General features: G+C 44.1%; 1 protein-coding gene across 1 annotated transcript; it reads right to left on the reverse strand.

Annotated features, from left to right (window-relative positions):
- Nucleotides 1-1,121: 1,121 nt before the first annotated feature.
- On the reverse strand, nucleotides 1,122-15,625 carry LOC137296391 (protein rolling stone-like). The gene is made up of 4 exons (XM_067828187.1): nucleotides 15,254-15,625; nucleotides 7,212-7,443; nucleotides 2,095-2,211; nucleotides 1,122-1,611 (listed from the first exon to the last, which is right to left on the reverse strand). Exons 1-4 carry the CDS (start codon nucleotides 15,341-15,343, stop codon nucleotides 1,169-1,171), a joined length of 882 nt encoding a protein of 293 aa, XP_067684288.1. The 5' UTR covers nucleotides 15,344-15,625; the 3' UTR covers nucleotides 1,122-1,168.
- Between the last annotated feature and the right edge of the window lie 499 nt (nucleotides 15,626-16,124).

Here is a 16,124-nt window from a genome sequence, read left to right on the forward strand (position 1 = left end):
TGGGTATATGTTGTTTTATATACCTGCACGCCTCTACACGTGGGTATATGGTGTTTTAATACTGTTTTGTAAGAATAGCCACCAATTTCAGTTTCAAATATAATACATGTTCGAACTTTGGAGTACATGTTCCAACATGTTCAATATATTCACCATGTCTCTCATATGGACTATCTATTAAGAGCTATCTCTGGGATTGTGAAAATTGAATCACGAATTGTGCCGTTCCCGGGAATGTGGTAGAGTGGTTGCCCAAACCCAGGGAATGAGCAATTCACTGGTGTTCCAGGATAAAGGGTGCCCAGTCACCATTCTCTACCACCGGAGATCCAGGATAAAGGGTGCCCAGTCACCATTCTCTACCACCGGAGATCCAGGATAAAGTATATCAAGTCGTTGCAACATATGTCATATTTGGGATTTCACTTTCTTAGTAAAGTACAAATTCTAGTACTTTTGTGGCTGAGTCCCATCCGGGATTCGAACCCGCACCCTCAGAGTCAGGTACCTAATCGCCAGCACACAAAGTCAGCCGAGTAACCCGCTCAGCCACCGAGACTTCCACGGCTGACTTTGTGTGCTGGCGATTAGGTGCCTGACTCTGAGGGTGCGGGTTCGAATCCCGGATGGGACTCAACCAAAAAAGTGCTAGAATTTGTACTTTACTAAGAAAGTGAAATCCCAAATATGACATATGTTGCATTTGACCACTTTCTAAATGGCATCGTGTAATCATATCAAGTTGTTGTTCTCTACCACTTCTGTTCCAGGATGAAAAGTATTTGAATGCCGCTGTAGTATTCTGAGAGGTAGTTGTACGCCTTATAACATCTGAGGTCACGTGATGTATCTGGTGAACTTGCGTATTACGTCAGAATAAAGCGGGTGATGGAACTACTCGCATGTCGTTGTGTGTGTGTCCCTGTGTAGACATCGATCCCATGAAGATACTACAGCCGCCATGGGGCGACATTGTCGTTACTAACTGCGGTGTGTAAAAACATACGCTCATGTTCCGAGCGCGTGTACACCATGGTCCCCGAAGCTGTCTGCATTCACTCCGTGTCTGATACCCACCTATCAGGCCAAACATCTTGTTAAGATGAAAGAACGTCTCAAAGTTAAACTCAACATTTTAATCAACATATACCACATACCCGAATACATGTTACAAATTATTTGTTGTGTGAGTGCTCCCGTATGCGCCACTGGGGGAATATAATTTGGCTGGAGTTGATTCTTTCTCTTCTGCTGGTGATCTGCATCCACAAACGTGCACTATGCCTCTACGGGCTAGATGTATGAAGAATATCAGTGTATGAGCAAAGATGACGCCAAACACCACAGCAAGGCCTATAGCTTCTGTCTGGACGGGGTTCGTCCGCCAGTCTATTGGTGGGTAGATGTAGGGTTTGTCTGTATCGTCAGTAGCACCAGCAGCGATGTAGATGATGTTGAAGGTCCCGTATACGACGGTGAAGACTAAAGGTTGCCAGAAGTGGAAGAGACGTACTGGCATAGCCGTAACACAGAGGTTGCAGATGACGTAAATGGAGTTCATGCCGTGACCGAGGAAGGGAAGAACTCGGGGTCCTGACAAGCCTTTTGTTGCTGAAACATAAACATCGCTGTTATAAGCAGAGAAACTGCTACAGGGTACATGGCGTAGCGTTATTGGAATGTTTCCTTCTTTTTGTGCTTAATCCAAGCTGCACGTACCTCATTCAATATCGTTGTTCATTTTAATGCTAATTCCTCACACACTTCCCCCCTTGTGGATAGGATAGGTAGAGGAGTTTACTCTCGCAAAGTAAGACTAAACGGTTTATCCTGGTATCATCTGAACTCGACTATCTAAGTCTTTCCAGCCAATCCCTGACCACCATCACGCCGCGATCATGCGCAGTAGGCTTTTAATCCAATTTTATTCCACCGAAAAGTTATTTCACGAATAACTCTCTTAACACCGCATTGGAATATGTTACATCTATCTGAGCTATATGGCGGTGTGCAGGATAAATGTGACACAAGATCTGGTGTGAGAACTAATTTAGATGTGTGTCAGCCCGTCCAGCTACTGCCACCGTCACTTACGGTCGAAGGTTCCGAAGCCCCAGTAACCCACGGTGACCATTAGGGACACAGCGTTGTAGATGTTAGACAACACCCACACCAGCTTCAGGTACCATGGCAACGATTCCTCTTCCTTTTCTGAAACATTGCAAATACGACACTATATGACTCCAGAGAAACAGGGTTGCCTAATGCAGAGGTGGACACTCTCCGTACTTCACTGCAGTTGACCAGGTAAAAGAAGCAGACTGTCACTCTCCTTACTGCACTACAGTTGACCTGTTAAAAGAAGCGGACAGTCACTCTCCTTACTGCACTACAGTAGAACAGTTAAACGAAGCAGACAGTCACTTTCCTTACTGCACTGCTGTTGACCAGTTAAAAGAAGCAGACAGTTACTCTCCTTACTGCACTACAGTAGAACAGTTAAAAGAAGCAGACAGTTACTCTCCTTACTGCACTGCAGTTGACCAGTTAGAAGAAGCAGACAGTCACTCTCCTTACTGCACTACAGTAGAACAGTTAAAAGAAGCAGACAGTTACTCTCCTTACTGCACTACAGTAGAACAGTTAAAAGAAGCAGACAGTTACTCTCCTTACTGCACTGCAGTTGACCAGTTAAAAGAAGCAGACAGTCACTCTCCTTACTGCACTGCAGTTGACCAGTTAGAAGAAGCAGACTGTCACTCTCCTTACTGCACTGCAGTTGACCAGTTAGAAGAAGCAGACTGTCACTCTCCTTACTGCACTGCAGTTGACCAGTTAGAAGAAGCAGACAGTCACTCTCCTTACTGCACTACAGTAGAACAGTTAAAAGAAGCAGACTGTCACTCTCCTTACTGCACTGCAGTTGACCAGTTAGAACAAGCAGACAGTCACTCTCCTTACTGCACTACAGTAGAACAGTTAAAAGAAGCAGACAGTTACTCTCCTTACTGCACTGCAGTTGACCAGTTAGAAGAAGCAGACAGTCACTCTCCTTACTGCACTACAGTAGAACAGTTAAAAGAAGCAGACAGTTACTCTCCTTACTGCACTACAGTAGAACAGTTAAAAGAAGCAGACAGTTACTCTCCTTACTGCACTACAGTAGAACAGTTAAACGAAGCGGACAGTAAATATCCTTACTGCACTGCAGTTGACCAGTTAGAAGAAGCAGACAGTCACTCTCCTTACTGCACTACAGTAGAACAGTTAAAAGAAGCAGACAGTTACTCTCCTTACTGCACTGCAGTTGACCAGTTAGAAGAAGCAGACAGTCACTCTCCTTGCTTCACTACAGTTGACCAGTTAAACGAACCAGACAGTCACTTTCCTTACTGCACTACAGTTGACCAGTTAAAAGAAGCAGACAGTCACTCTCCTTACTGCACGACAGTTGACCAGTTAAACGAAGCAGACTGTCACTCTCCTTACTGCACTGCAGTTGACCAGTTAAACGAAGCAGACTGTCACTCTCCTTACTGCACGACAGTTGACCAGTTAAACGAAGCGGACAGTCACTTTCCTTACTGCACTACAGTTGACCAGTTAAACGAACCAGACAGTCACTTTCCTTACTGCACTACAGTTGACCAGTTAAACGAACCAGACAGTCACTCTACTTACTGCACGACAGTTGACCAGTTAAACGAACCAGACAGTCACTCTACTTACTGCACGACAGTTGACCAGTTAAACGAACCAGACAGTCACTTTCCTTACTGCACGACAGTTGACCAGTTAAACGAACCAGACAGTCACTTTCCTTACTGCACGACAGTTGACCAGTTAAACGAACCAGACAGTCACTTTCCTTACTGCACGACAGTTGACCAGTTAAACGAACCAGACAGTCACTCTCCTTACTGCACTGCAGTTGACCAGTTAGAAGAAGCAGACAGTCACTCTCCTTACTGCACGACAGTTGACCAGTTAAACGAAGCAGACAGTCACTCTCCTTACTGCACGACAGTTGACCAGTTAAACGAAGCAGACAGTCACTCTCCTTACTGCACTGCAGTTGACCAGTTAGAAGAAGCAGACAGTCACTCTCCTTACTGCACGACAGTTGACCAGTTAAAAGAAGCAGACAGTCACTCTCCTTACTGCACGACAGTTGACCAGTTAAACGAAGCGGACAGTCACTCTCCTTACTGCACGACAGTTGACCAGTTAAACGAACCAGACAGTCACTTTCCTTACTGCACGACAGTTGACCAGTTAAACGAACCAGACAGTCACTCTCCTTACTGCACTGCAGTTGACCAGTTAGAAGAAGCAGACAGTCACTCTCCTTACTGCACGACAGTTGACCAGTTAAACGAAGCAGACAGTCACTCTCCTTACTGCACGACAGTTGACCAGTTAAACGAACCAGACAGTCACTCTACTTACTGCACGACAGTTGACCAGTTAAACGAACCAGACAGTCACTTTCCTTACTGCACGACAGTTGACCAGTTAAACGAATCAGACAGTCACTTTCCTTACTGCACGACAGTTGACCAGTTAAACGAACCAGACAGTCACTTTCCTTACTGCACGACAGTTGACCAGTTAAACGAACCAGACAGTCACTCTCCTTACTGCACTGCAGTTGACCAGTTAGAAGAAGCAGACAGTCACTCTCCTTACTGCACGACAGTTGACCAGTTAAAAGAAGCAGACAGTCACTCTCCTTACTGCACTACAGTTGACCAGTTAAACGAAGCGGACAGTCACTCTCCTTACTGCACGACAGTTGACCAGTTAAAAGAAGCGGACAGTCACTCTCCTTACTGCACGACAGTTGACCAGTTAAACGAAGCAGACAGTCACTCTCCTTACTGCACGACAGTTGACCAGTTAAACGAACCAGACAGTCACTCTCCTTACTGCACGACAGTTGACCAGTTAAACGAAGCAGACAGTCACTCTCCTTACTGCACTGCAGTTGACCAGTTAGAAGAAGCAGACAGTCACTCTCCTTACTGCACGACAGTTGACCAGTTAAAAGAAGCAGACAGTCACTCTCCTTACTGCACGACAGTTGACCAGTTAAACGAAGCAGACAGTCACTCTCCTTACTGCACGACAGTTGACCAGTTAAACGAAGCAGACAGTCACTCTCCTTACTGCACTACAGTTGACCAGTTAAACGAAGCGGACAGTCACTCTCCTTACTGCACGACAGTTGACCAGTTAAAAGAAGCGGACAGTCACTCTCCTTACTGCACGACAGTTGACCAGTTAAACGAAGCAGACAGTTACTCTCCTTACTGCACGACAGTTGACCAGTTAAACGAAGCAGACAGTCACTCTCCTTACTGCACTACAGTTGACCAGTTAAACGAAGCGGACAGTCACTCTCCTTACTGCACGACAGTTGACCAGTTAAAAGAAGCGGACAGTCACTCTCCTTACTGCACGACAGTTGACCAGTTAAACGAAGCAGACAGTCACTCTCCTTACTGCACGACAGTTGACCAGTTAAAAGAAGCGGACAGTCACTCTCCTTACTGCACGACAGTTGACCAGTTAAACGAAGCAGACAGTCACTCTCCTTACTGCACGACAGTTGACCAGTTAAAAGAAGCAGACAGTCACTCTCCTTACTGCACGACAGTTGACCAGTTAAAAGAAGCGGACAGTAAATATCCTTGAATGAAACACTATCACAACGACACTTTCATGTGTAACACGACCAAAAATACTCGGACGTCTATGTCTCGCACACCAACTGTCTTTCAATTAAAGACCATGCGTTCTCCCTGTACCCCGCTGTCTTAGCACAGTGTATCGACACAGATCGTAATACAGTTTACACCTTCTAGTGTCTCATTCTAGTCTAGAGTCATTGCTAGTCCCAGACTGAAGACATGGAGCCACTTATTTTGTTGTAAGCCCTGGACTGAGTTGGACTTCCAGGACTCTTCTGAATGACTTTCATGTGCATTAAACATTCCCTCTGAGTTTGTAGTGTAGAATGGTACGAGCATACAAAAATGCTCGTATATCACAAAAACACTATTATACAATGCAACATATGTCATATTTGGGATTTCACTTCCTCAGTAAAGTACAAATTCTAATACTTTTTTGGTTGAGTCCCATCCGGGATTCGAACCCGCACCCTCAGAGTCAGGCACCTAATCGCCAGCACACAAAGTGAGCCGCCTAACCCGCTCAGCCACCGCGACTTCCACATATCAGTGAACTATTATACAATGTTTTGGATACACAATACATGTACACCCTGGCCATAATGTAACGGATGTCATGCTTTTGTCAGGATGGATTTCACGTTTTTATGATACCTTGGTTATACGGATTTCCATCACATACCCTCACACGCGTTCCTACAACCCAACATACCCTCCCACGCGTTCCTACACCTTCACACACTCTCACACGCGTTCCTACAACCCCACAGACCCTCACACTCGTTCTTCCAACCTCACATATCCTCACATGCGTTCCTACACCTTCACATACTTTCACACGGGTTCCTACACCCGACATACCCTCACACGCGTTCCTACACCCGACATACCCTCACATGCGTTCCTACACCTTCACATACCCTCACACGCGTTCCTACACCCGACATACCCTCACACGCGTTCCTACACCATCACATACCCTCCCACGCGTTCCTACACCCCACATACCCTCACACGCGTTCCGACACCTTCACATAACCTCACACGCGTTCCTACACCCCACATACCCTCACACCAGTTCCTAAACCATCATATATCCTCACACCCGTCCCTACACCATCACATACCCTCAGACGCGTTCTTCCAACCTCACATACCCTCACATGCGTTCCTACACCTTCACATACTTTCACACGCGATCCTACACCTTCACATACCCTCACATGCGTTCCTACACCCCGCATACCCTCACACCAGTTCCTAAACCATCATATACCCTCACACCCGTCCCTACACCATCACATACACTTACACGCGTTCCTACAGCTTAACATACCCTCACATCCTTTCCTATACCCCACCTACCCTCACACCAGTTTCTACACCATCACAAACCTCAACACCCGTTATTACACCATTACATACCCTCACACCCGTCCCTACACAATCACATACCCTCACACTCGTTCCTACACCTTCACATACCCTCACACCCGTTCCTACACCCCTAAATACCTTGCAGCAGCTGCGGATATCCCCACTGGACGAACACTGTCGTAACGAAGTCCACAATGCACCCAAATGTGAGAACAATGAATGTCCAGTTGGTGAGAAAAATCAGCCACTTCCATCTGTTGTCTGGCGAGCTGGCGTAGTACTTCTCAAGGAGTCCACTCGATATGATTGCACCTATGTTGTACAGCAGCCACACGAACCGCCAGGCCGCGTACAATTTCGGGTATCCACACTGCAATACAACAGTAGGCATCTACAACATGGGATACAACACGGCAAAACAAAAATAGGCATCTACAAATTGGGGTATCCACACTGCAAACCAACAGTAGGAATCTACAACTTGAGGTAACAAACTGCAGTACAACAGTAGGCATCTACAACTTCAGGTGACAAACTGCAATACAACAGTAGGCATCTACAACTTCAGGTAACAAACTGCAACACAACAGTAGGCATCTACAACATAAGGTACCAGTCGACAAAACAGCAATAGGCATCTACAACTTCATATAGCAAACTACAATGCAACAGTAGGCATTTACAACTTGGGGTATCTACACTGCAGCACAAAGTAGGCAACTACAGCTTGGCGTACCACACTGCAACACATCAGTAGGCATCTACAACTTGGGGTATCTACACTGCAATACAACAATAGGCATCTACAACTTGGCATACCACCCTGCAATACAACAGTAGGCATCTACAACTTGGCATACCACCCTGCAATACAACAATATGCATATACACCTTGGCGTACCACACATCAATACAACAGTAGGCATCTACACCTTGGCACACCACCCTGCAATACAACAGTAGGCATCTACAACTTGGTGTACCACCCTGCAATACAACAGTAGGCATCTACTACTTGGGGTATCTACACTGCTATACACAAGTAGGCATCTACAACTTGGCATACCACCCTGCAATACAACAATAGGCATCAACAACTTGGGGTAACACCCTGCAATACAACAGTAGGCATCTACAACTTGGCATACCACCCTGCAATACATCAGTAGGCATCTACAACTTGGCATACCACCCTGCAATACAACAATAGGTATCTACAACTTGAGGTACCAAACATCAATACAACAGTAGGCATCTACCACTTGGCATACCACCCTGCAATACAACAATAGGCATCTACAACTTGGGGTATCTACACTGCAATACAACAATAGGCATTTACAACTTGGGGTATCTACACTGCAATACAACAATAGGCATCTACACCCTGGCGTAACACACTGCAATACAACAGTAGGCATCTACAACTTGGCGTATCACACATGAATACAACAGTAGGCATCTTCAACTTGGCGTACCCCACTACAGTACAACAATAGGCATCTACAACTTGGGGTATCTACACTGCAATACAACAATAGGCATCTACAACTTGGTGTAACATACCAAACTGCAATACAACAATAGGCATCTACAACTTGGGGTATATACACTGCAATACAACAATAGGCATCTACACCTTGGGGTATCTACACTGCAATACAACAGTAGGCATCTACAACTTGGGGTATCTACACTGCAATATAACAATAGGCATCTACAACTTGGGGTATCTACACTGCAATACAACAATAGGCATCTACAACTTGGGGTATCTACACTGCAATACAACAATAGGCAGCTACACCTTGGGGTATATACACTGCAATACAACAATAGGCATCTTCAACTTGGCGTACCCCACTACAGTACAACAATAGGCATCTACAACTTGGGGTATCTACACTGCAATACAACAATAGGCATCTACAACTTGGTGTAACATACCAAACTGCAATACAACAATAGGCATCTACAACTTGGGGTATATACACTGCAATACAACAATAGGCATCTACACCTTGGGGTATCTACACTGCAATACAACAGTAGGCATCTACAACTTGGGGTATCTACACTGCAATATAACAATAGGCATCTACAACTTGGGGTATCTACACTGCAATACAACAATAGGCATCTACAACTTGGGGTATCTACACTGCAATACAACAATAGGCAGCTACACCTTGGGGTATATACACTGCAATACAACAATAGGCATCTTCAACTTGGCGTACCCCACTACAGTACAACAATAGGCATCTACAACTTGGTGTATCTACACTGCAATATAGCAATAGGCAGCTACAACTTGGAGTATCTACACTGCAATAGAACAATAGGCAGCTACAACTTGGAGTATCTACACTGCAATAGAACAATAGGCATCTACAACTTGGGGTAACACACTGCAATACAACAATAGGCATCTACACCTTGGCGTAACACACTGCAATACAACAATAGGCATCTACAACTTGGTGTATCTACACTGCAATATAGCAATAGGCAGCTACAACTTGGTGTATCTACACTGCAATATAGCAATAGGCAGCTACAACTTGGAGTATCTACACTGCAATAGAACAATAGGCAGCTACAACTTGGAGTATCTACACTGCAATAGAACAATAGGCAGCTACAACTTGGGATAACACACTGCAATACAACAATAGGCATCTACACCTTGGCGTAACACACTGCAATACAACAATAGGCATCTACAACTTGGCGTACCACACTGCAGTACAACAGTAGCCATCAGAAAAGTCATAAACCTCGTTTCAAACAAGTATACAATATGACGCTATACCTAGATGTCAACACCCTAACTCTACAACTATCTATTGACCAAACTCCCACAGCAAGTTACGACAAGGCTGCACTGGGCAATATTCAAGCTACATAGCCATGGTCGGAAAATAATCGAGTCTGGATCAGACAATCCTGTGATTTTCATTGTGTGCAACGATCTATGCATTTCGGATACCAGCTCATGTTAACCAACACAGAGAGCCTGATCACCTGATCCCATAAGTCTTCTCCTACGACAAATTTGGGTTGCTAAAGACAATTCTCCACAGGTGTATTCAGCTTTGCATAAAGATGGATGATATAAGAATGGACCTAATTATAAAAGGCAAAACAGTAACACTGAAGCAGTTAAGAAGGCAGCAGTGGCGATATGTCCATTATGCATGTTGGCATCACCTGGGCCCTTATTCTCGAAACGTTCGTAGTCCTAAGAATTCTTAACTGTGATCGTAGCCGGTGTGTTAAGAATGGGCTTAAGAACTTCGAAGGGCTACGAACGTTTCGAGAATGGCTAGCCTGATCGGGAAACAGTGATATCTCAGATGACCCAATCTTCACTTGACAGCGCAATAAGTGACCTCACAGCTCCCTGTTTAACGCCACAAGATTAATTATCTGTTTATACTCTTCCTTACATCTTCGCATGGAGTGTTGGTACGAGGCGTCAGACTACGACAGATGGAATCTGCTATACGCGAGACTGATTTTCTGTTTGCGTTGGTGATTTATATTTTGTGACTGCAATAAGATGGTTTCGTTACACAGGAGCATTCTAAAGCTGTGACGGTAATATTCTTTGTGTGCGGCTAAATACACGCACACACATGCGTATACTCGTACACACACACACACACACACATTTAAAGCCAGCAAACAGACAGATATGACAAACATTCAGTGTAAAGTACACGTCCTGAACGTAAACATTTCATAATTAACAAACATAATAGAGACAGTAATGCTCACTGTCGATCATCATTAGGTTCACATTGTGATTCAATGTGTTTGATAAGCTCCCGTAAGTTTGAATTCGGCGTGTAATTGTAGTCACTGAACCAGGCTCAAATCATATTAACATTTCGTTGGTCAAGAAATATCGTGAACAGAACGCTTAGTTTATGACGCGCTGAAACAACAGCTGTATTAGGATAACATTAAACACAGAATTATCAACACGTACATGTGTCCTCAGGGGAACTAGTTCCGAACTAACACGAAGAATACGTGTAAACTTCTATAGTTTACACACAGTTTAGTCTCCTTGATGCTGAGCCGGCTCGTAGTGTAAGAGGATGAAGTCACTGGGTGCTGTGGAATTCTGAACTATGAAGTGGAATATGATTTCAATTTGAGTTTAGCTCACTGAGAATGTAATGATACTGACTGATGTGTTCACTCAATCAGTGCCACACAACATATACGTGTCTTACATGTTGTATGAATACCACCAAGTTACAACAGCTAATGTCATTTAAACAATGGCTCGAACACAGCTAGTGAGTCCGACTACCAGTTCCTTCACCTAGACGCATGTAACAGACAGGCCATGTTGCTTTTGTGGGTATCAGAGTAAAAACGTCCTACCATGCAATATTGTATTCTGTAACAACAAAATTATATACTAATGGAAACAAATATGGGGACAGCTGAAAGTACAAGTGTTCCTTTATTGTTTTCCAGGTTTCTTCACAAGGTAAGTATTGCACTTTAGCTGAAACTCTGGTAATAAATAAAGGAACACTTTTATGTTCATGTGTTCCTTTATTTGTTTCTATTAGTATACCTCTGGGAATAACATTTTTAAAAATTATGCTTCCCTCGAAAAATTAACCCTCTAAATACGTGTACAAGTCAGGTATGAGCCTAGTTCCCGGCTCCAGGTCAACCTCCGGGGATTACCTACATGTACAAGCTAGGTGTGGGTGGGGTTCCCGGCTCCAGGTCAACCTCCGGGGATTACCTACATGTACAAGCTAGGTGTGGGTGGGGTTCCCGGCTCCAGGTCAACCTCCGGGGATTACCTACATGTACAAGCTAGGTGTGGGTGGGGTTCCCGGCTCCAGGTCAACCTCCGGGGATTACCTACATGTACAAGCTAGGTGTGGGTGGGGTTCCCGGCTCCAGGTCAACCTCCGGGGATTACCTACATGTACAAGCTAGGTGTGGGTGGGGTTCCCGGCTCCAGGTCAACCTCCGGGGATTACCTACATGTACAAGCAACATAAGTCTCGTTCCCTACACAAGCAGTCGGGATCCCGGTCTGACTGGCACTATAGATGTGGACATATAGGTGAAGACAAGAATGGGCAGAAGGAGCGACACACATGGATAGATCAAGGAAACAGTGGCATTGCCGGATATGATCGCACACAAGGCCAATAGAATAACCATTGACGGTTGCTGCTGACACGACAATAATTCATGAAAGTCACAGAGCAGCAGTGGTGATGAGGATTTATAATGGAGATTAGCTTCATATCAATTATTGTCATGAAGTTATTCATATTGTATGTCTTTTGGCCCTTGGATGTATTCGGACAATGACAAACCCGAATCAGTGGATATCATATAATAAACAGACTTGAGGAAACAAAACGTATGAATTATTCTGGAAACATAGTGACATCAACCTTCCCGCCATTTTCACTCATTTTTATGATTTATTTGACTCATGACAATAGTTTTTTCAACGTTACAACTTTGTTTTATAATATATCAGTTCATGTATAAACAGTGCCTTCTAAACAGTTTGGGAATATTTGGAGGATTAGAACAGCTGCCTGTAGTAAATGACTGTATTTACACCAGTGAGTCCAAACGATTGACAGGAAGTATAAATTATAGGCGCTGACCACTATAATAACATAGTGTTCGAAGCGTTTACTGTGAACCTTCTGATTGAATACACGTGGCTATATGTGTCGCATGGTCCAGGAGTTTTACAACAAGGTTAGATCCAAAGTGGAAATACATTGCATAGACATGGCTACACCTGGTTACAGAGCAACTGGCGATAACAGGGTCCTTATCTTCTAAACACACTAATATTGACTGGACTGGACCGACTGAGTTGCGGCCCTTTGGTGTAGGACCTGCCATGGATATAATGCCTACTAATCTACTTTGATCGTAGAATTAATATGTTCAGGTAGCTAAGTGTAGTTTTAAAGCGTTCGCTCGTCACGCCGAACACTCGGGTTCGATTGCCCCATGGGTACAATGTGTGAAGCCCATTTCTGATGTCCACAGCCCTGGGTACAATGTGTGAAGCCCATTTCTGGTGTCCACAGCCCTGGGTACAATGTGTGAAGCCCATTTCTGGTGTCCACAGCCCTGGGTACAATGTGTGAAGCCCATTTCTGGTGTCCACACCATGATATTGCTGGGATATTACTAAAAGCGGCGTACAACATTATTCACTCTCTCATCGTAGCGTTAATCTCAGAATATTTGCTACCTACTCACAGATGTATATCGTTAAGTGGATTTTAAGGGTAAATCGATATTAGCATCACAGTAGAAACCATGAACGAGACTGATGCGTGAGCTGGTGTTTTCATGACAGATGGCTCCACGTAATGTATGCTGTACGTCTCCATTAATGAAAGTCCTCTTTTGCCTTTCAAAACACATGACTCACCCCCCCCGTACAAGTCATGCTACAGCACCTGCTTCACCCGACTGGAGCCAACTGTCACAACACAAAGCACGACATTAATCTATACCATATGGTAAAACACCCGAATAGTCTGCTATTGCGCGCGCGCACGCGCGCGCACGCACGCACACACACACACACACACACACACACACTAACACACACTAACACACACACACACACTAACACACGCAAACACACACACAAACACACACACAAACACACACAAACACACACACAAACACACATACTCACACAAACACACATGTACATGCTTGCTACTAGTTCATTAGATGATGATATCTGTGTATGGTTTATTCTTGAACAATGTCCTAATTGTAGTACATTCTTACGTTAAGATCCAGTACAAGTCAATAACACAATAGTGGTCAAATAATTAACCGTGAGGAATGTATGACTTTCTAATGTTAACAGTCGCTTGGAAATTATTTTTTTCTTTGCTTTTGGAGTCAAACGTAACACTGTATCGAGTAGATCAGCTCCAGACCAGTTATTGTGTAGAAGCTTCTAACGGGTATGTAGACAATGTATGTGGGCAAGCGCAAGTCACTGTCATCTCACATAGCAACAAATGGTTGTGCTGAGATAACAGTTTCATCCTCGATATACGACATTGAACTGTATCGGAAGCCTGATCAGTGTTGAAACTAGGTACATAATTATACCACCGACATATTGCCATCCCTACTTTTATTGTCTTTTATAGTTCCTGTGCAACCTTACCACCTCTAAAGCGAGAGTACACCTACGCTGTTGTGTTCGTCCATTGAACTGACTTGTAGTAATATATAGTGATATATTTAATTATATCATTTGCATATATTCGTGTTCTGAGTTAACTTACTGCTTCGGTTTTAACATGGAATAAAGGTACACATGTACTGACGACATCCATGACGACGTTCCTTCATCGTGGAGAGCGGCTACAGCATCAATATGTCCAGTAACATATCCTGCTGTAGAGGAAGGGCGGGGTTGGGCATGGTCTGGGTGTTGTGGGGGGTAGGGGTTGGTGGTTGGGGGGTGGTGGTTGGTGGGGGGTGGGTGGTGGGTGGTGGGTGGTGTTGTCTTGTGGGTACTGCGGCCTCTGGTCAGTCAGAAGGCCCAGGTTCGAATCCTCAGAAGGGTTCACTGGATGATGCCAAATGTTGGTATCCCCGACGTGACATTTCTGATATACCAACGAAAGCAGGGAGGGAAACCAGTCACTAAATGACAACAGAGACAGTGATTTTTAGGTGTTATATATATTAACCTAGACCTTTGGTATTCGGGTACTGATAGATTAACATAGACCTTTTGAAGGTACTATTGGTATTTGGGTACTGATAGATTAACTCAGACCTTTGAAGGTATTATTGGTATTTGGGTACCAATAGATTAACTTTGAAAGTACCATTGGTATTTAGGTACTGATAGATTAACTTAGCCCTTCGAAGAGGTTTAGAATTAATGATTATTTTCCAGTAATATACGCGGTTCATCACCATAACGTCTATCGTCCTACCCTGTAGCCTACCAGACAAGATGCTATACAATTTGATATGTCAATCGACGCCTCCTGTGCAGTTTGTTTGGACATGGCTGCCAGATTCCGGGCCTTGACGTCCAGAAAGTTTCACAGGACACGCGTGACGAATATGTCTAAATACCGTACAAGCCCAACCATGTAGTAATGTCTTACCTCAAATCGCACAAATCGCCCCGGATACTTGTAGCCAAGAAGGAAACTCGTTGAACTAAATTCCTCCGCAAATATTTCCTTTATTCCCATGCTTTTCGTGAGACTTCATGTGGAATGGAAGCTCTTGAGGTGAAGTGACCACCACTAACGGTCAGTACTGATGGACACGGACCCACTGACGGTGCCGCATCTCGTGTGTTACCATCTGCGGCTCTGTATTGATTGTCGGCGTCTATTTAGCTGAATTCAGCACATGCAGCCCCAGCAGTTTAGTACTGATACATATGTCACTGTTTAACGACCTGTATCGGGAACCAATGTCGGTACACCGCTGTAACACCCAGTCTGGATAATACACGCCCGGATGTAATTGTGGGACATTCTATTCACATAATGCGGAGTAATTGAAAACCCTTTTTGAGCTAAATAGTTCGATCGATTCTCATCAATGAACGCCTACCTGTGCCATACAAATAATAAACAATTGCAGAATATGTTTCACGTCGTTAACTTGATCCATGTCCCCTGATTATGTTTCTCTTTATCATTATTGGTTTTCCATTTTCTGCCAATGTTTCGTCATTTCCATTTTGTTTCCTCAGATCTAACTGTCTCTTAAATTTTCTAATAGATAATGAAGTACAGAACAACTTCATGTTTATTGCTTAGGACGACCTTTCGGTGTGGATTATTTACTCAATGAACAAGAATTTGTCATTCACACAAAGTTGTATGCTTCTTTATTGATTAATCGATTTCTAGAATGCCTATCAAATAACTATCTACTAGATCTCTGTATATCAAGTAACTGGGTCACTGCGTTCGCTCTTCACTCGGAGAGACCGGGTTTGATTCCGCACACTGGCATACC

This window comes from Haliotis asinina, chromosome 9, assembly GCF_037392515.1.
Source record: "Haliotis asinina isolate JCU_RB_2024 chromosome 9, JCU_Hal_asi_v2, whole genome shotgun sequence".
Taxonomy (NCBI): domain Eukaryota; kingdom Metazoa; phylum Mollusca; class Gastropoda; order Lepetellida; family Haliotidae; genus Haliotis; species Haliotis asinina.

What these genes read in the sequence shown, in the direction of transcription:
- LOC137296391 (XM_067828187.1), bottom strand. Translation starts at nt 15,343, where the DNA reads ATGGGAATAAAGGAAATATTTGCGGAGGAATTTAGTTCAACGAGTTTC. An exon ending in ATATCCGCAGCTGCTGCAAG is followed by an intron (nt 2,212 to 7,211) that starts GTATTTAGGGGT and finishes GCAATGTTTCAG; the next exon opens with AAAAGGAAGAGGAATCGTTG. An exon ending in GGGCTTCGGAACCTTCGACC is followed by an intron (nt 1,612 to 2,094) that starts GTAAGTGACGGT and finishes TTTATGTTTCAG; the next exon opens with CAACAAAAGGCTTGTCAGGA.